This window comes from Camelus bactrianus, chromosome 20 (genome assembly GCF_048773025.1).
Source record: "Camelus bactrianus isolate YW-2024 breed Bactrian camel chromosome 20, ASM4877302v1, whole genome shotgun sequence".
NCBI classification, from domain to species: Eukaryota; Metazoa; Chordata; class Mammalia; order Artiodactyla; family Camelidae; genus Camelus; species Camelus bactrianus.
Genome location: NC_133558.1, coordinates 11,836,575 through 11,857,120, shown reverse-complemented (window position 1 = coordinate 11,857,120; position 20,546 = coordinate 11,836,575). Strand labels below are relative to the sequence as shown.

The 20,546-nt window shown below is 44.8% G+C and overlaps 1 protein-coding gene across 1 annotated transcript; it reads left to right on the top strand.

Annotated features, from left to right (window-relative positions):
• The first annotated feature begins 3,048 nt into the window (after window positions 1-3,048).
• NHLRC1 (NHL repeat containing E3 ubiquitin protein ligase 1) lies at window positions 3,049-4,481 on the top strand. Its single transcript, XM_010945783.2, has one exon. It carries the CDS (start codon window positions 3,119-3,121, stop codon window positions 4,304-4,306), a length of 1,188 nt encoding a protein of 395 aa, XP_010944085.2. The 5' UTR covers window positions 3,049-3,118; the 3' UTR covers window positions 4,307-4,481.
• Window positions 4,482-20,546: the final 16,065 nt, after the last annotated feature.

Sequence of the window (20,546 nt, the reverse complement as noted above, 5' to 3'; positions counted from 1 at the left end):
CTGTAAGGTATTTGAGAAACCTTTCAACCTTGACTTTAAAGATAAGCAAATGCTTAGCACGTGACCTGGATAAATGCTGTTTTCTGAATGATGGTTCCTATAAATACTAGGGAATCATCAAAGGAAAGGTATAACATTGGGGTTTGCTGCCTGTATGCAGTATCCTTGTTAGTCTTCACCCATTTGTTGGGCTCCCACTGTTACCCAGGTGTGTGCCAAGCACTGGGGATACGGCTTCAAGCAAAACCAGATGTGGTTCCTGCTCTCCTGGAACTGAGTTTCTCTAATCAGAAAAAGAAAGATGGGACGAAGATAAAGAGCAATTTAAGACCGGATAAAAAGGGAATGTGGACTTGGTAAAATAGGACAAGAAGGCAGGGAGAAGCTGGGTTGGGTTGACAGGAGTGCTGAAACAGAATTTAATTCCAAAGAAAGGCAGCAAACACTGAAGAAAACCATTGGTAAGTACGCCCAGCTAGAATGTGGGGATCCGGTTGTGAAGGACGAAAACTTACATTTTTAGTTCTGAAGCTTTGTGCAATCAAGAAAGCCTTACCTCTCGATTAAATACCACAAAATAGCATTTCCTAACTTTAAAGTTACCAGAGCCTTGACAGCAAATTCTCAGAACGGATTACGTGCGTATGTGCCACATTGATTTCCAGAAGCACTGTGCCGTCTGACTACCAGGTGGTAGAGTGATGATTGTAAACAATCTTAAATAAATGGGATTTATTGCAGCTTGTTCTTTCTGGTTTACCTCGCTAAACACTTTCAGCCTCTTGCTGCAGTGTTACAGATTGCCACACGGGGGCAGCAAAGGACTAAGAAAAAGAAGGTAGGCGTCTCGCCAAGCCCAGCAAGAGAACTGGGCCCGCCAGCTCCTCTGCTGAGAGTCACGCTCAGGCTCGCGGAACATCGCTGAGGGACAGTGGGAGCTCCGTCACAATCAGCGATGAGTTGGGGTCTTCGGAAAACAATGTTGGAGCAGAGCCAAGTTAGAAGCAAATCAAACATCAGTGAAATCAGTCTGGAAAGCATCTTGAGAAGGCAGCATATCATATTACAGACTTGGTCTAGATCTGTACATTTCACACAGTAACCACCTGTTGCATGTGGTTCCTGAGCTGAATTAGGATGTACTGAGTTTAAAATACATGCAGGACCTTACCTAGTACTAAAAAAAAGAGAGTGTGTAAAAATGTCTAATAATTTTTGCAGTGATTACATGTCACAATCATATTATTTGGGATATTAGGAATATTTGAGTTAAATAACATACGTGATTAAATTCATTTCACTAATTTCTTTTTACTTTTTAAAATGGGGACACTAGAAAATTTAATTTATATATGTGGCTGTCATTGTATTTCTACTAGATAACACCAATTCTTAAAGTATCCAATTTTTAGATGGAATTTCGATTTCCTGAATGTATTTCTTGACTTAAGGATGACTTTGGAAAGTAATCTCTATTTGGAATGAAAATGTATTGTAGTCTGAAATTATTAAGTCTTACTAACATTAAGTTGGTTATTGTGTTCCAATACACAGATAATCTTTGAATCCTGTAACACTAGATAAGAACTTGTTTTTTCTTGTCTTACATTAATGCTTCCTCTGGGGGATTTAATGGGATAAAAATCCCATTTTCTCAGAAGTCTAGCAAATAAGAGGGTGAAAGATGACAGTCATTATCTCTAAATGAGGAGCAATGATTGGATATGTGCTTTTGCCAAAGACAGTGTTCACGTGAGACATTGAGGAAGGACTCCTGAAAACGAGAGCCTGTAGTACCACAGTGATTCTTCTGTTTGAAGTTTTTGAACACATGGTAGATTCTCTGTGCTTTCCATATTGTCTGGGGTTGATAGAATTTAACCTGGTATAATTTGAGGGACTGTTGTATCTCAGTGGTTCTCAAACTTGGCTGCACATTATAAACCCCTTGGGAGATTTTTTAAAAATTGTGTTTTTTAATATTTTATTTTTATTTTGGTGGGGGGAGGAGGTAATTAGGTTTACTTATTTTTAGGGAGGGCACAGGGGATTGAACCCAGGACCTTGTGTATGCTAAGCATGCATCCTACCACTTGAGCTATATACCCTTCCCCCTCCACTTGGGAGCTCTTAAAAATCCCAGCTGCCCAGACCACATCCTGGACAAGTCTATCTTTCCGGGATGAGACCCAGATATTTACCAAGTTTGAAGACAACTCGGGTAATTAACAGTGTGGGCTCTGCTGTCAAACCGCCTGGCTCAAATCCCAGCCTGGCCACTTCCTGGCCATGACTCTGGGCAAGAAACTTAACCTCTACATGCTCTTTTGTAGAAAAGGGGTGATGACAATAACATACCCTTATAGGATTGTCAAGAGGTTTAAATAAGATAACCTACGGAAACCACTTAAAAGAGGGCAGGTGTGGAGAAAGTTCTATAGTAATTATTATTAGCTAACAGCTTTCTTATTTCATCCTAATCTCTCTGGAAGACTTTCCCAGCCATGTCCCCACCTCTGACACAAATTCACCTAGTGGGTTTTATGTTTTGTCCTATAACAATCCCTTCCTTCACACTTAAATTCATTTTACAAGTTTTCAGCATCTACTGTAGTCTTAAGCATCTACTTAAAGTATTAAGCATCTACTTTGCAGAGTGATAGGAGACCCAAAAGAAGTACGTGCACCTGCCTCATCCCCTCGGATTTAAATTTCCCCCTTGCTCTGTGTTTTCCCAGTCAGATCACAAGCACAGTGAGCTTACACCCAGCGCTGCCCACTGGAAACTGCAGGGCACTTTTCTAGGTAATAGAGAGCAACTCGCTTGTCCTCAATAGGTGCTTTTCCCCGAGTGTAAAGTGGAGATAATCTATCCATGGCTGTTGCGAACGTTGCAGATCTGACTCCGCCCTGTGGATAGTTTGTAAATGTCTGGGGTTAGGCCCTCAGGCTGCAGTGCCGCGCACGCCCACCAGGGGGCAGCAGGTCTCGGCCGAGCTGCCCGCCGCCGTCGACGTCAGGACCCGCGCCCCGCCCCGTGACCGTGACCCAGCGCGGCGCGGGCGCAGCGTCCGACTCTGCGGGCTGGCGGCGCGACGGGAGCGCCGGGCGCCGCGCGATGGGTGCCGAGGCCTCCGGGGGCGGGCCGGCGCTGCGGGACCTGGTGCGTGAGGCCGAGATCAGCCTGCTCGAGTGCAAAGTGTGCTTTGAGCGGTTCGGCCACCGCCAGCAGCGGCGCCCGCGCAACCTGCCCTGCGGCCACGTGGTCTGCCTGGCCTGCGTGGCCGCCCTGGCGCACCCGCGGACGCTGGCCCTCGAGTGCCCCTTCTGCCGTCGAGCCTGCCGGGGCTGCGACACCAGCGACTGCCTGCCGGTGCTGCACCTCCTGGAGCTGCTGGGTTCCGCGCTTCGCCCGGCCCCTGCAGCCAACCGCGCCGCCCCCAGCTCCCCCGGGGCCTTCACCTGCCACCACGCCTTCGGGGGCTGGGGGACCCTGGTGAACCCCACCGGGCTGGCGCTTTGCCCCAAGACGGGGCGGGTCGTGGTGGTGCACGACGGCAAGAGGCGGGTCAAGATCTTTGACTCCGGGGGAGGATGTGCACATCAGTTTGGAGAGAAGGGGGACGCTGCTCAGGACATTAGGTACCCACTTGATGTCACCGTCACCAACGACTGCCATGTGGTGGTCACCGACGCCGGCGACCGCTCCATCAAAGTGTTTGACTTTTTTGGCCAGATCAAGCTTGTCATTGGAGGCCAGTTCTCCTTGCCTTGGGGTGTGGAGACCACCCCTCAGAATGGGGTCTTGGTAACTGATGCAGAAGCGGGGTCCCTGCACCTCCTGGAAGTCGACTTTCCAGAAGGGGTCCTCCGGAGAACCGAAAGGTTGCAAGCTGACCTGTGCCATCCCCGAGGGGTGGCCGTGTCCTGGCTCACCGGGGCCATAGCAGTGTTAGAGCATCCCCGGGCTCTGGGCAGCGGCGCCTGCGGCACCACGGTGAAGGTGTTCAGCGCAAGCATGCAGCTCATAGGCCAGGTGGATGCCTTTGGGCTGAGCCTCTTTTTCCCCTCCAAAATAACTGCCTCCGCTGTGACCTTTGATCACCAAGGGAACGTGATTGTGGCAGACACTTGTAGTCAGGCTGTCCTGTGCTTAGGAAAACCCGAGGAGTTTCCAGGTCTGAAACCCATCATCACCCATGGTCTTTCCCATCCTGTGGCACTGACCTTCACCAAGGAAAACTCTCTTCTTGTGCTGGATAGTGCAGCCCATTCTGTGAAAGTCTATAAGGTTGACTGGGGGTGATGGGGTGTCCGGGGCTGGTCCTGGGGCCTGGCTTCAGAAGCCCTGAAGCTGCCCCTGCTGAATTGTTTAACCCTGGCTAAATTCCTTAATGTCACCTGTTCAACAGTGATAATTATAAACGCCTGGTAAAGTTACAAAGGCTGGGGCAACTATTAAAGAATAATAATTAAATCTACCATTTCTTGATTGGTACTCCCTGTTCTAAGAAACTTGCAAATATTAGCTCATTTAATCCTTACAACTACCCAGTGGTGGTTTCTGTTATGAATCCCATTTTAGAGATGAGAAAACTGAGACACAGAGAGCTTAAGTGATTTACCCAAACATGTCACGTTTACTTACTATGACAGTCACAATAGGAACTTTGTTCTGACTCCAAAACCCCTTGCTCTTAAACAAGGTAACAGATGCGGGAGGGGGTTGTGAGTGTATATTGTTGCTACCTGTGCTCCATTTAGTTAGATGCATGGAGAAAGGAGACTTTAGAGAGAGTTCAAAAGGAAAAGGATTTTTTGGTGAACATCAGTTTAGTTCAACTTGCAGTTCCTTTTGATGGCACATTAGGTGGAGTTCCTGTGGGTCCTGAGTTACTTGAGTAAGAAAAACCATTGAAATTACTTATTCAAAAGGGAAACGTATCTCTTAGTACCTGTATCTCCTCCACTGTCGGCACTTGGGAAACTCTACTTGGTTGGTTTGTGTCGCGTGAGTTCTAAACTCCTGCGGAACACGCCACACCCATCCTGGTGTTAGAGAGCTGGGTGATGTTCTGTTTCTGTTACTAAAGTCAGGTCAGGGCGGAAGTGATTTTGCCCGCCTTTATTATGACCAGTGGTAACCAGAAGCACTTTTGTGATGGAGTTTTTCTCCATTCAGTTTAAATCTATCCCATGTGTTGTAAACACTGGGTATTCAATAAGCAGTTGCCTTGACCCTGAGTCAGCATTTAGGCCACTGCTCAACACTTAAATACTTCTTGAAGTAGAGCGTTGATTAAGATACCGCCTGCTTTAATGTTGCAACTGATGGAGTAGATAGGTGCTCATTTTGTGTTAAGCAACCTGCGAAGGGTGAGGATGTGAAGGAGCCCTCAGGCACTAACAGGCTGGTGTGGGGATGAGGACAAGATCATCAGAAAGATACAGCCCAGAATGGGAAGGGCTCAGCGGAGCATATGCTCAGGGCACCGGGAGGGGGGAGTACCCCGATGGCCCAAGCAGAGCAGGCACCTCGGAATACCTAGAATTTGGGACTGATTAATGTCGTAAATACTGGTCACTTCATCCAAAACAAACTAGAAGCAAACAGTTGTATTTCAGCCCGCACTGGTTCTTCATGGTACCAACATCAGGACCTATTTTTCTGGAGCAGCAGCCAGTCAGGATGCTAGGACTCTATAAAAAAGATGAAATGACAGCTGTGTTTCTGAGCGTCTGAGGGCATTTTATGGATATTTTTACATTTAGCTAAACACCACAGTAGTAAATGGATTAATATCTGCCCGGGTCAAAAGTGCCCTTTCTGAACAAAGCTTATTTATTGTTACAGTAAAATCCTTCCCACAGTGAAATATTTGATAATCCTCTCCCACATTTAATCCTTCCCCATCATCGTGGCAACCCCAGATTTTAGGGGAGGAGTCAAACTGACATCACGAATACTTCCCTAGTTCAGAGATGCTCGTCACTGGAGGTGTCCTCTTGTCTCCTGTGCTCTTGACGTCCCTTGATGCTCAAGGCCTGCCTGCTGTTAAATCAGGACCTTGCTGGGCATCTTGGCACTGTGGTTATTACTTGAGTCCTCCCCTTCCCCGACTTCAGCAACTCAGGTGGCATCGCTCCTGTGCACACCAAGGGATCGAGCAGAGGCAAAATAATCAAGATAAAGACATTGCAAGTTTCCAGCTGGTAGCTTTTTTTTTTTTTTTTTAATGAAGACACTAGGGATTGAACCCAGGACCCACGACCTCGTGCATACTAAGCACGTGTTCTACCACTGACCTATACCCAGCCCCCTGGTAGCTATTTTTAGCAAATGGGAAACTATGTTTAAAGAGGTCAGAAATGTTGACTAATTTTAAAGAACAATGTCAGAGAAATATGGAGCCTGAGAATAGTTTTGGGTCCAGGTGCCCATCGTGTGGTCAGGATATCCAGAATAACTTCTCCAATTCGGACGGAGGCCACCCTCAAAAATGTGTCAGTTTGATGGGCTATTTCACAACTGAATTAAGAAGTGGTTTTTTTGGCTAGGGTGTATGTTAAGTTGTCCATAAGATCCTATCTTTATTGTGAAACTTGCCAAATAATTTATAAATAATATTTAACACCATCTCTTCGTGTAATCACCATCAGTGAAAGGCTTCCTGTCAGGGTATGACCTTCGCTTGGGTTCCGTGCTCTCCCTCCCAGCCAGCGAGCTCATTACCGTCTCCCTCGTGGGTAGAATGGGCTCCCACCTGCGGCTCTCCTCCTGGCGCACCCTGAGGCTGGAAGGTATGAGAGCCTTCCAGTTAAAGGTTTTCCTGTCTGGTGTGTGCGGTATTGCCCTCCAGGGCAGATCCCTCGTTGCTGGCTCCCATCTAGGCTGAATCAGTGGCCTTGACTTTGCTCCTGCCGTCGGCTCCACTGTCCCAATATGGATGCTCCATCTTGGTCCCAGCTCTGCCCAAGCTCTGCTGCTCCAGACTTCCTTCTCTGCAGCCATGGCTGTGATCCACTGTGACACTTTCTATCTGATCTAATGGAGTGTGTGTGGCTGAATTTTGGGGGACCGTTACAAGGAAAGAGGCAGAGGATAAGAGAATAGGAAATGGTACCAAGAATGGCTGGCTTTTCGCTGGATGCAGTGACTACACGTTGGGTTCCGTCCCTCAGTTCTTGCGTAGCCTTATCTAATCCTCACTACAGCCTAGGAAAGTGTTGCTGTTGGCATTTTTACAGGTGAGGAAACTGAGGCACAGAGAGGTTAAATTCTTTGCCCAAGGTCACACGTACGGAAAGTGGACAGACTGATCTCTCTGAGCCTGAGTTTCCTTGCCCGCAGGATGGACGTTGAATAGTACCCACTTTCGAGAGCTGTGGGGCCTAAGTGTGTGTGTGCGTTAGACACCGTGGTAAGTGCTCAGTGACAGTTAGCGATCATTGTTTTGCCTGAACTATTGGGGGGGAGGCAATACCTCTGTTTTTAAGTGTAACAGTTAATGACGATGAAGCTTTGACCTGCAGGAAGCCATCCTGGCACCCGTGTGGGGCACGCCTGCCTGACATCAGAGCCCATGGAAAAGGGACTGAGGAAGATGACAGCTGTGTGACATTGTTGGGTCCCCAGATTTTTTTGCTCCCAAAGCTTTTAGGTGGAACCCTGGATGTCAGAGTTATCTGAGCTGAGAAGTTCCCTGTTTCTCCTTAAAAAAATGTGAGCTGGGTGTCTGTGACTTGCATCTAAAGGCATCTCCAGAGAGTCCAGGGCAGAGGCCTCTAGAAAACATCACACGTTACAAGGACGGGGCTTTACACGTGCATCAGGGCGGCACAAAGCTGGCTTTCGGTCTGTGCTCAGGGATCCACAACAGAAGAAAATGCTTTTGGCCCCCTGGGGCTTTGAGTGGGAAGTCAACTTGCTAAGACATTGTTTGGCTTTTTTGAGGAGTGTGAGGAAAGTTGCCTGATAGCAGGGGAAAGGGTTTGGGTTTTTTTGTTTTTTTGTTTTTTTCGGATTATCAGAGCTCCTTTGATACATTAAGTTTTAAAGTTTGGCAGGATCACAGAAATCTTGGTGTCTAACCCCTTTACTTTCTAAGTGAGTAAATTGAAGGCTGGGGAGGTTAAGTAACGTGGACAGGTGATTAATCTTCTGGGAGAAAACCCAGAATCCTAAACCTTGCTGCCATTTGAATTCTCTCTGATTTTGGATTTTCAGCAGTATAAGCTGCACATAGCATTTTTTTTTTCTACCTAGATATGCAGAATTGGGGAGAGTCAGCAGCTGACGCCAGCTCTCCCGACTCCGAACCCAGTTTGGTTTTCCCGTAATATCATGCCTCCTCCTCTAAGTAAACACTTTTCTAGTAGCTGCTACATTTACTTAATACACTATAACATATGTGTGCTGTAGAAGTCTAGTCCTGCAGGATGTCACTAGAATGGGGCAATGTGGGAAAAGAGGTTCTGTATTTAAATAAATTTGTTAAATGGGTTTCTTTATTACAATAGATCTCAAAGCCATTAATAAGCTATTTTGCATTATAAATTGCAAAATATAGGGGATGGCTCGTTATAGGACACAGTATTTCCCAAACTTACCTGACCCCAGGGCTAGTGTTCTGGGAAATGCTGTATTAACTGCCTACATTTTCACATTTTTTTCCAAGGCTGAATAGCCACCCCTTCTCCATGATTCAGTTCTGCCCTTTTCTTGGGTGTTCTTCTTTCTGGGTCTCCATTTTTTAAATTCTTTTTTTAATTTTTTTTTTGAAGAGTGACTTACTTATTTAGGGATTTTTGTGGTGGGGAAGGTAATTAGGTTTATTTCTTTCTTTATATTTAGAGGAGGTACTGGGGATTGAACCCAGGACCTCGTGCATGCTAAGCCTGCCCTCTACCACTTGAGCTACACCCTCCCCCCAATTTTTAAATTCCTACCTTTAATTCTCATCCTCTCTCCCAGCCTCCAAATTCCTGTTTGGTGGCATTTCTGGTTATGATTCTTCTTCTCAGTGTATTCACATGTGGCCCTTATTTGGAGGTAAAATGCTGCAGTGAAACAGTGTCTGTGGCAGGTTTAAGGAAGAATGACCAACTTGGGTACAACCAGATGAACCTGGACTTACTTATACCTCAGTATCCCCACACCTCGAGACGGGCTCGTGGGAGAGAGCAGCTGGCACAGGTGCCTTCAGGGGCTTGCTCAGAAGTGCCGCAGAAGCCGCTGTCCCCTTGCTGAGTCCCCCTCTCTTTCCAGGCGCAAGCCCAGCAGCAGAACAGCTCTGCAGATGGCCCGCCCAGCTGAAGGCTCTCTCTGGACGTCAGACGTCTCCAGGCAAGTCGGTCCCAGCTCCGCAGTTAGCTTTTTCTCTCCCGACGAGCCGCCCTCTGTCTGTGTGGGCATTTATCCTTCGAGCAGAAGAGCCGGCCTCCCTGGCTAAGAGCCACAGCAATGATCACTGAGTAAGTGGCTGTCTGTGTTTGCCTCGTTGTGATCACAAAATTCGGGCACTAATTCTCAACATATTTTACACATGGGTATGATTTATCTTCATTTACAGTTTTCACACTTAAAATCTCCTCATTTTCGAGGTTCTTCACAGACCTCGTGGCACAGGTTCAGGTGGCACCGGGCTGCTGTAGAATAAACAGTGTCTAACCAACACTGATGCCGACCCAGCTACACGCACACCTCATCGCTTTTCTCCTCGCACTTTCTTCCCCCAGCATTTTTCATATTCATTCTGAAACTGAGAGGCATTCTATGCAAATCTCTCTTTTGAGGAGTTTCAGGCTTGTGGTTTCACTATAGAGACCGCAAAGCCAAAGAAGCAATTTCTTTTTTTTTTTTTAATGAAAGTAACTGAGGATTGAACCCAGGACCTCGTGCGTGCTTAGCATGCACTCTGCCACCGAGCTGCACCCTCCCTGCTGAAACGAGCAATTTCAAAGGCCAGGTGTGAATTATTGACAGGTGGATATTTGGACAAACTTTATATTCATTACTGTTCAATTCAAATTTTGATACTATCTGGAAGAATAAATTGGAAAACAGATTCCAAGATGTGGATGGTAAGTATGCCTTTAGGATCTTCCACTTCAGTGGCTTTCCTAGAGACATATGTACCCTTATCACTATTTTACGTGGAATCAGACCTTCCTATGATTGGTTCTTGTCTGATCATTTGTCATCTTTAAGCATTTGGTGTGTCTTGGGATTTGTCCGTAATGAACGTAAACGCTAATCAGCACATGGGCAGAGAACCGTGACCAGCCGACAGAATATCCCAGGTACCCCTCAACCCAGCCGTGCCTTTGGGGCTCACTAGATGGTGACATCCACTGCCTGCTCATAAGCCACTCCCCCGGGGACAGCTGAAGGAAACTGTAGCGGGGATGACGCCTGATCTGGTAACATCTAGATCCAGGAAAGAAGAGGCTAAAGAAAGTTACCCCTGCTACCCACCGGAGGATCAGGTGACCTGGCAAGGACCGCCGGCCAGCCATTTGTGTACATAAGTTACTCGTTTGGGCTCAGGTGTCACATCACGGTGTTAAATTTAATCTCTAAAGACTTAGTGTTTTGGACTCAGAATGTTCTCATGAACACAACTCCTTTCCCGTCTTGTGTTGCATCTAAACTCTATTAACTGACCCAGAGTTAAGGACTTGGCCAAAACCACAGTGCAGAGACAGGATTAAGTTCAGGGTGCTTCCAGTTCTGGTCTGGCTATTAATAGCACAGCTTGTCCAGCTTCCCTGGTTTTCTGTCTCACGTGGGATCTGAATGAAACCAGACAACCTTGGGCTGTAGAGCGTCAGACTTTTAACATGAGAATCCAGGGTTTAAGTCTGTTCAAGACAATGTCTCTGTTCCTTGCTTCTATCAGAATAGATATTCCATAAGGATAGACTTATGCCTTCCTGGGGCTAGACAGCCCTACACCCCTGGTGGTAGCGGAGTCTCTGAAGCTGGGCTTATGGTTGTATGTGAGTGCTGACACTTACGTCTGAGTGGGTCTGATGCAGAGGGACTTGACACCCCTTAAGTGAAAATAATAAAGCCATATTTCCAAGTGCTGACTTAGTATAAGCTGGAAGCTCTCCAGCCCCATCCATCTCCCCTCTTGCAAACCCACATCCAGTATAAGCCACCTGCTCTGTTTCTCCTTGTTCACCACTCCCCGAGGAGCCTGGACCGCATGCCCTGACGGCCAGTGAAAAATGCCAGCTTTCCTCACCCTTTACCACCGCTCCCACCACCTCCTCAGCTTAATGTCTGTTTTTCTCAACATTTCCCAGGATGGAGCACGTAATTCCATATTCTGGCTTAAAGAGGTTTTTCTTTGGGCTTTGCTGCTGAAAGGAAAGTAGTCTTAGTGCTCAGACAAAGAAAGACTTTGAAGTTTTCAAATCATGCTTCTGGAAGTGTGGACAACAGACTCAGACTTACCTGGGACAATTGTTACAAATGAAACTTCCCGGGCTGTAACCCAGACCCACTGTGCCAGAATCTCTGGAGGTGGGACCCGGAAGCTGCCTTCTAACAAGGTGATTCTTAAGCCACTGAGGAGGGAGCAGCAGTTTTCAAAGGAAGGTTGCCAGAGGTCAGCTGCTGATTGATCTTGAGCCAAACAAGTATAGAGACAGAGGAGGGAACATGTATTAATTATCTCCTTTTAGGAACCTTGTATATAAATTACATCATTTAAACTTCACAACAATACTGCAAAGTTAGGTGTGTTATAATCTCTACTTTAAAGGTATCAGCAGAAGACTGAGCAAGGCTAAGTGACCTGCCTGAAAACTCTGAGAAACTAGAACTTGAATCCACTTCTAGCCGAAAGCCCATCCCTATGTCAGCTCCCAGAGTCTGTCCACTTCTGCATCTGTCAGGAAAGCCTGGGGATTGTGAGCTGATGAAAGTCAGTGTGGCTGTGTCCTGTTTACCCTCAGACCCTGTATTCATTTACATCCATGATACTGAGATACCATGATGTCTGTAACGAAAGCCTTTCACTCAGTAGGAGGCTCAGAGACCGTCCAGGCACCCACTTCATGCCTCATTCAAAATAGAAGCAAACAACCCCTCCTGCTGGGGTGGGGGTGTGTGACATCTGACAAGAGGAAGTGACACACCCTCAAGTGAAGGAGAACTAGCCAAGTCCAAGGGTGTGGTCTGATAGCAAATGTTCCCCTTCGAGCTTTGACCAGCTGCTGTTTCCATTCACTTTCTCAGCTCTTTGTGCAGGCAGTGCCCCCCTGCCTTTACATCCTCCGCCTAAGAGAGGCTGTGGTGGCCAGTCCTTGGGAAGGCGATCTCCCTGAGAAGGCGATCAGGAAGTGAGGCCAGATAGTCACTCCACAAAGGTTTAGTAAGAAGCTGCAACTACATGCAAAGATTAAAGATGAATAAGGCATCACACCCGCTCCCAAGGAGCTTACGGTCCAGTAAGAGGAAGCAGCACCAGATGGTCTGTTTTAACACTCAGAGATGGGCACCTGGTGAGTTTGGGAAGCAGTCACTGTGGAGCGGTGCTTAATCATTATCATGGGCACAACTCAGGACGGGGCAGTGGGAAAGAGCAGGGAAGTCTTCCTGGAGGAAATTCCGTCTACAGAGAGCCTTAGAGGGATGAGGGCGAGTGGCTAGTTGAAGGGGGCGGGTAGAGGAGCCACCCTGAGCAAAGGTAAGGAGGGCGGAAATAGCAGTGTTCAAGCTAAAAGTCTAAATCTGCATCCACCACAGAGACCCCGTCAACCATTTCCGTCTGGCTCAATCAGCATGTTGTTTCTGCACAGGTTTTTCCAAAGACATTATTTCCTCAAAAGTCTTTTGGCTGCTGCTCTCCGTACACTTTCTGACCAGCACATTGACTGTAAAATTAGCTGAAGTTCACCCCGTCCACCTTCCCTTCCTGTGCAGAAGGTCCTTGTTTTTCCCATTTCAAGTTTAGAGAGTTCAAACTTGACTTTCTACCTGCATTCAGTAACTCCTTGATATTTAGAGACTCGGTTGGAAGGATATTTTTAGTTGACAAGGCCGAAACAATCTTATTTGATTATTGCAGGATAAGAGAAAGGAGTGGGGCTATCTATTGAAGTTGTGTCTGGAAAGTAGAAGGAGTTCTTGAATAGGTGTGATGACCCTCTGAGGGAGGGCGTTCCCTGTCAGTTCAGAGCACAGCCCCCTGAGGTGTGAAATGCTTTGGCGTGGCCAACAGATGAAAACAGTTCCCTCTTCTTGTCGATATCTGAATTTTAAGTGACATATTTTGTCATTCAGGGCAGACCCAGCTTCACAGAAACACTCTCCCACGTTTCTTTTAATCACTTCCTCATGTGAACAGATTTTCTACGTTAATACAAATATGTTGAGAAACAGAGGAATCTGAGTCAACTGACTCCTCCCACACAAAATGCCTCCGCACGTTTAGGAATTGATGGAAAGGGCCAAGAAAAGTGGCAGTTTTCGGAAATTTTCCTGCAGGGAAATAAGAGTCTGGGATGGTCACTGGCTGGTCTTCCATGTCTCCACCCCCAATATGTTGGTCATGGATCAAACCTGCCATCTAGAGAAGGCAGCCAAAAATGACATCAAGAAGATGGTGAAGCAGGCATCAGAGGGCTCCCTAAAGAGCATCTGGGGCTACACTGAGGACCACGTCATCTCCTGCAGCTGTAACAGTGGCACCCAGTCTCCCACCTTCAATGCGAGGGTTGGCATTACCCTCAACAACCACCCGGTCAAGCTCATTTCCTGCTATGACAGTGAATTGGGCTACAGCAACAGCGTGGCAGGCCTTATGGTCCACATGGCCTCTGAAGAGTAACAGCCCCCTGGACCACGAGCCGCGGTGAGATCATGAGAGGAAGAGAGAAGCCCTGAGTTCCCCAACACCCTGAGAATCTCCGTCCTCAACAGTTACCACCCCAGACTTCCTGAAGACAGGGAAGGGCTAGAGAACCCCACCTCATCATGTACCATCAGTGAAGTACACTGTGTCCAGCCACGCCCCCGAGAAAACTGGAGGTGGACAGATGCACAGTTAAGTATTAAAGCAAATATGCTAAAATGCTAATGGCAGAATCCAAGGGATAGGTGTATGGAGATTAACTGTAAAGTTCTCTTCCATTTGTTTATACTTTTGAAATTTTTTCACAATAAAATGTTGGGAGAGGGCTGACTAGAAGACTGAGGCTCATAATGGAATACAGGTAGCAAATTATCGGGAGTCCTGCTGCTGCAGTGTTACAGCTCCCTGCGAAGCAGTGTGAGAATTAATGGCACGTATGGACTAAAAAGTCAGTTTACACACTGCCAGCATCTAAAGACTTAACTGAGCGCTTACCGCACATGACCTTTGCTTTCATTGCTGACAGGAAATGGTTAAAGAGTGTGCCAACGCGAAAACATCAGTCAATTGTCACATCATCATAAAAGTCACTGCGGCCCCTGGAGGAGCCTCGGTAGAGGAGTGACGTGATTTGTGTTACACGAAACGTTTGTTGGCTACTGGTGCTGTGAAGATGCCCGGTGACTGAGGCACCAACCCTGCCTGTGGAGAGCTGCCCGCCACTCAGAGAAGGTGTGTTCACAAACACATAGCACACAGCGCAGGACGTGATGGGTGACAAAACCACAAACTTAGCGAAACCAGGCGATGAGGGCAAGCTCAGCAGGACATCCGAATGGATCTGGACCTTGTCTGGCAGACATGAAGGGAGTGTGCTGCGCGGAAGGGCCATCGAGTGAGAAGGCATGTGGAGGTGAGCGTGTAGAGCAGGGACGTGGAACGCGAGTCTTGTGAGAGGTGGCAGAAGGCAAGGTTGAAGGGACGGGTCCCTGGGCCCACCTCCGAGAATGCTCGAATGTTGTTTCGAAGGGTTTGGACCTTACAGGCATGGGAACCTTATAAGCGTAGGTCTTGGTCATTAGTGTAAGGTGAATCTGGGCAGTGAGGTTTCAGTTAGGCTTTTCTTTTCTTCTCTTTTTCCTTTGAAATACTTTAATGGCATTAAAAGCACCTACCATATCAGTTTTTATCATCTTAACCATTTTAAAGGTGCAGCTCGGTAGCATTAAGCCTGTTCACACTGTTGTTCAAGAGAGCTCCAGAACGTTTTCATTTTGCACAACTAAAACGTGGGCCCTATTAAACAACAACTTCGCTTTACTGCCTCCTCCCTGTTCTTGTCTGTCTCTGTGAATCCGACGACTCTAGGTACTGTATGTAAGTGGAATCATACAGCATTGGTCTTTTTTTGTGACTGGCTTATTTCACTTTGCATAATGTCCTCAAGGTCCATCCGTGTTGTAGCATGTGACAGGATTTCCTTCCTTTTTAAGGCTGAATGAGATTCTAATGTATATATACAGCATGTATTCTCCTTATCCATTCATCGGTCAATGGACACGGACTGGGTTGCTGCTTCTACCTCTTGGCTATTGTGACTAAGGCTGCTATGAATATAAGTGTGCAAAAATCTCTTTGAGATCCTGTTTTCAATTCTTTTGGACATATGCCCAGAAGTGGGATTGCTGGGTCATATGGTAATTCTATTTTAAATTGCTTGAGGAATCACCATACTATTTCCGTAGGACTGGCATCATTTTACATTCCTACCAACAATGCACAATGGTTCTAATTTCTCCATACCTTCTCTAACATTTTATTTTTGTTATTGTTGTTTTGATAGTAGCCAATCTAATAGGCCTGAGGGTTTTTTCTTTGTTTTTAATTGAAGTAGTTTGTATTCTCTAATTCTCACCACTTCTCATTTTATCTCTTACACCAAGCAGACCTCCACTAACCTCTCCTATTTCTGCTTTTCTGGAACCAGCCGTCACACACAGGATTCCAAGCTGGAAGAATCAGGAGTGGCTGGAGTCCTTCCTTCCCCCTCTTCATGGCCTTCCCTTTTCCTTGCTGATTCATAACAGGGGAGCTGAGCAGAAACTTTGCTTCTTTGCTAGATTCTGTGGATAAAATGTAATTTTTAAGCACTGTGTTTTAGCCAGGTTTAACCACAAAACCCTTCGGAAGTCCAGGGGAGAAGCTATTTTATTTGTAGCTCCCTTAGAAGTGAAAGGGGAGTCTAGTGCCCTCTGGACACTGTGATAGCTACCTGACCTGAATGTTTTTCTGGCCTCTGTAATGATCCATAATTAAACTGCATCCCATTTTTATTGTTTGACTGTTAAGATGTGTGTCTCCAGTTGATTAGATAAGGAATTCTAAGCAAGGGTGGAGGAGGAAGATGATAACATTAAAGACTTTTCTCTTTCAGTTTCTACTCTCTGAAGCTTGCCTTCTTACTCTGAGTTTCCCTCAAAGATATACACTTAGGAACCGTGTTTTTGGCAAGTGTTGACTCTTGTTTGGAAGTTTTCTGCTTTGAATAAAAGTCTTTAATTTTTTTTCCTTCTGCCCTTAAAAAAACCAAAACCAAAAAATGCTGTAGCTAAGTGCCCTGGGCCAAATTCTGCCCTTAGTTACTTTTTCTGTGGCATTTGTATTGTACACATCAGCAAACCCTGATGTTGGTTCCGTTACAAAGTTTTAATAATAATAACTTACGTCTGTGTATCTTTTTATATTGTAGAAAATGATTGCAGGTACCTTTGCTCATCTGATACACATACACATACAACCATGTAATAGGTAAAACAGAAATATTTAGTCCTATTTTACAGGCAAAGTAACTGAGACTCAGAGAGGATAAGCGGTTGGTCCAAGGCTACACAGGTATAGATGGGACTCACACCCAGATCTTCCAGTTCTTAAGTCTGTGCCAAGGAGGGTTTTGTTTTGGTTTGGTTTTTGATGACTGTGGAATTACAAATACACATTCAAAGACAGATTATTATTCCCATATCACAGACGGTGCTTCCAAAAGATGTGAAAAATGAGGAAGAAAACATAATTAAGTGAAAGTAACCAAATTTGTGAAATGCAGGACTCAAGTAACAACCTTGCAGGAACAGTTTGGAAGGAAATGATAAACTGCCAAGTACGAAAGGGCAACGGCTGAGGCTTATTTATTTTCGCATTTTGGATAATCCCCAAAACAGCATCTTGCACTTAGTGAGGACTGAAAGGATGAAGGAATGAATGAGTACAGTTGCCTAAAGTCCTAGAGGAAGCTTGCCAAGGATTCGAGGTGGCTGGGAGAACTTAATGGAAGTTTAATAAAAAGAAAAGTTGAATAAGAATTTAATGAAACTTTCATTAAGTTCTTCAGAAAAAAAGGCCCAGCTAGCTAACTTATGACTTCTGCTTCCTGGCTGCCAGGGAACAGGAAGAGGGGAGGAAATAGATAAAGAGCTGGCTTTGATTCGCTGTGACCTTCATTCCATCCAGCTGAGAATCATATGGTTGATAAATACATGCAAAATTGAGTGAACAACTCTTGCTGAGAATTTTCATTTTTTTCTAATCTGTCATCATGATTTTGATGTATATATTGATGTTAATGACCCACCAATTGATGTGAGAGTCTGGGGCATCTGGGGCAGCGCCTGGCCCATAGCAGGTGCTCAGTAAATGTTATTGGAAGAATGAATGAAGGTCAGGCGTTAACAAGACAAAATCAGCCTGGCAAGCGGGGAGGCCCTGGAGAAGGACCATTCTAAGCACTCTCTTCCCTAATTGCCGCTAAAAAAGTGGGACCTTGGGTTTGGAGGAAGCTTACCCCTCTGTCACTGTCTCCTTCCCTTAGGAGGGGAAAACCCCCATGAATTACAACATAAGCCTTTTGGCGAGAGTTCCTTAGGAGCCTGTATACTGCTCACATCACCTGACATCCACCGGTGCTTCTGAAATTCACTTTTCCAAATACCTATGGGGGTTATGATGATTTATTTCACCATTTGATGTCTGATAAGGCAAACTGGAAATTTCTAAATGGGTTCATCATTTAAATGTTTAAAGGAAATCTGTAGAAATTATTAGGTACAATAAAGAATAGACACACACTTCAGTAAATTGAAGAATTCTTTTGTATATTGAATAATCGCATCTAAACTTACTGGTTTTCTTAAGGATGTTTTTGCATATTTCCAATTTCGTTTAAAGTCAGGTAAACTGTATCTTGTAAATACCAACTGGGTCCAGTTGATTGATGGTGCTGTTGAGCTCAGCTATGTCCTTACTGATTTTCTGCCTGCTGGGTCAACTAACTACTGATGGAGGGGTGTTGATGCCTCCAAATACATTAGTGGATTCATCTGTTTCTCTTGGCAGGTCTGTCTGTTTTTGCCCCATGTATTTTGGCTCTCTGTTTTCAGGCACATAGACATTAAGGGTTGTTACGTCTTCTTAAAGAAGTAGCTCCTTATCATATCATACCTTATTCCATGGCAATTTTCCTTGTTCTGTAGTCTGAAATTCATATGCTATCCCAGCTTTCTTGTGATGAGTGTCCCCATGGGTTTATCTTTCTCTGCCCCTTTACTTTTCACCTATCTCTGTCTTTATACCTAAAGTAGGTTTCTTGGGTCTTATTTTTTAATCCACTGTGACAGTCTGTGTCTTTTAATCGGTGTTATTTAGACCATTCACATATAGAGTGATTATTGGTATATTTGGATTGGTGTCCACCATGTTTGTCACTGTTTTCTGTTTGTTGCACTTGTTCTTTTTTTTTTTAATCTTACCTTATTTTTCTGTCTTCTCTAGTTTTAACTGAGCATTTATTTGATTCCATTTTCTCTCCTCTCTTAGCATATCAATTATACTTCCTTTAAATTTTTTTTTTAGTGGATACCTAGAATTTGCAATACATATTTGCAGCTGACTTAAGTCCACTTTCAAATAATGCTACTCAGATTCCAGGACAGTGCAGGTAGCTTTTCATAGAGTATTTCTGATTCCTTCCTTTGTAATATTGCTGTCATTGATTTCACTGATCTATATGCTATAATCATCTAATACCGTGTTACTATTATTACTGTGTACCATTATCTATTAGATAAATTAAGAATAAGAAAAATAAAAGATCTTCCTTTACCTTCATTTATCCCTCTCCAGTATTCTTCCTTTCTTTATGTAGCTCTGAGTTTCTGACCTATATCATTTTCTTTCTCTCTGAAGAACTACTTTTAGTATCTCTGACAGGCAGGTTGACTGGTGATTAATTCCCTCATTTTTTTGTTTGTCTGAGTCAGTCTTTTTTTAATCCTTCACTTTTGAAGGATAATTTCACTGGATATGGAATTATAGGTTGTTGGGGGTTTTCTTTCAACACTTTAAATATTTCACTCCACTTTCTTCTTGTTTGCATGGATTCTGATGAAAGTCAGATATAATTCCTATCTTTGCTCCTCTGTAAGTTAGAGGTTTTTGCCTCTCTGGCTTCTTATAAGATTTTCTGTGTCTCTGGTTTTCTGCAGTTTGAATATGATATACTTAGATACAGATTTTTGGTATTTATCATGCTTGATGTTCTCTGAGCTCCCTGGATCTGTAGTTTCATGTCTGTCATTAATATGGGGAAATTCTCACCCATTGTAACTTCAAATATTTCTTCTGCCCCTTCCTCTTTTTCTCTCTTCTCTTTCTGGTGTTCCAGTTACACACATGTTACAACTTTTGCAGTTTTCTCACAGTTCTGGCATATCCTGTTCTTTTCTAAACTTCTTACTTTTCCCTTTACATTTCAGCTTAGGAAGTTTTTATGACACATCTTCAAGTTCACTGATACTTTCCTCAGCTATGTCCAGTCAACTGATGAGCCCATTAAAAGCATCCTTTGTTAGTGCTTTTGATTTCTGTCATTTCCTTTTAATTCTTCCTTAGGTTTCCCAACTCTCTGCTTCCATTACCCATTTATTCTTGCTTGTTGTCTACTTTTTTTCATTAAAGACATTGCTGTATTAATCATTGTTATATCAAATTCCCTATCTGATAATTCCAAAATCTGTATCATGTCTGAGTCTGATTTTCTTGCTTAGTTAGTCTCTTTTTTCTTTGCCTTTTAGCATGACTTGTCATTTTTTGCTGAAAGTGGGACTTGATTATTTCAGATAATAAGAATTGCAGCGAATAAGACTTACTGTGAGATTTTATCCTAATCTGGCTTGGAACTGGGGTGTCTGATGTTTTCTGTAGCTGTGAGGCTACAGTTTCCTCTGGTGTCTTGTTTTTTTCCTCTCCTGTTCTCTTTGGGTTGCCCTAAGAACTTAAATGGAGTCTGTGTCTTTCACTTTCTTTAGCTGTAACCTGTTGTTATCATGTGGGAGCCCTGCTGATTCGATGGTAAGATGTGCAGGAGGGGAAATACTCTATAATCTTATAATTAAATCTCATCTTTTATTGGGCCTGGGTCCCTGGGCCGTGACCTTCAGAAAAGTTTCTTATCCTTTTTTCTCTTCCCCTTGGGAGAAAAAGAGGGCTGGGGTGGAGGTGGGACTGGAGTTAGCTAGTTGCCCCTCCTCCAAGTAGATAAGGCTCTAGTCAGGTTGCTACCTTAGAGAACAGGACTTTCTCATGGAAAATACCCTAGGTGAGCTTCGGGATGGTTCCTTTTCACCT

Bases quoted from the DNA above. Each gene is read 5' to 3' on its own strand.
- NHLRC1 (XM_010945783.2), top strand. From the start codon at position 3,119: ATGGGTGCCGAGGCCTCCGGGGGCGGGCCGGCGCTGCGGGACCTGGTG.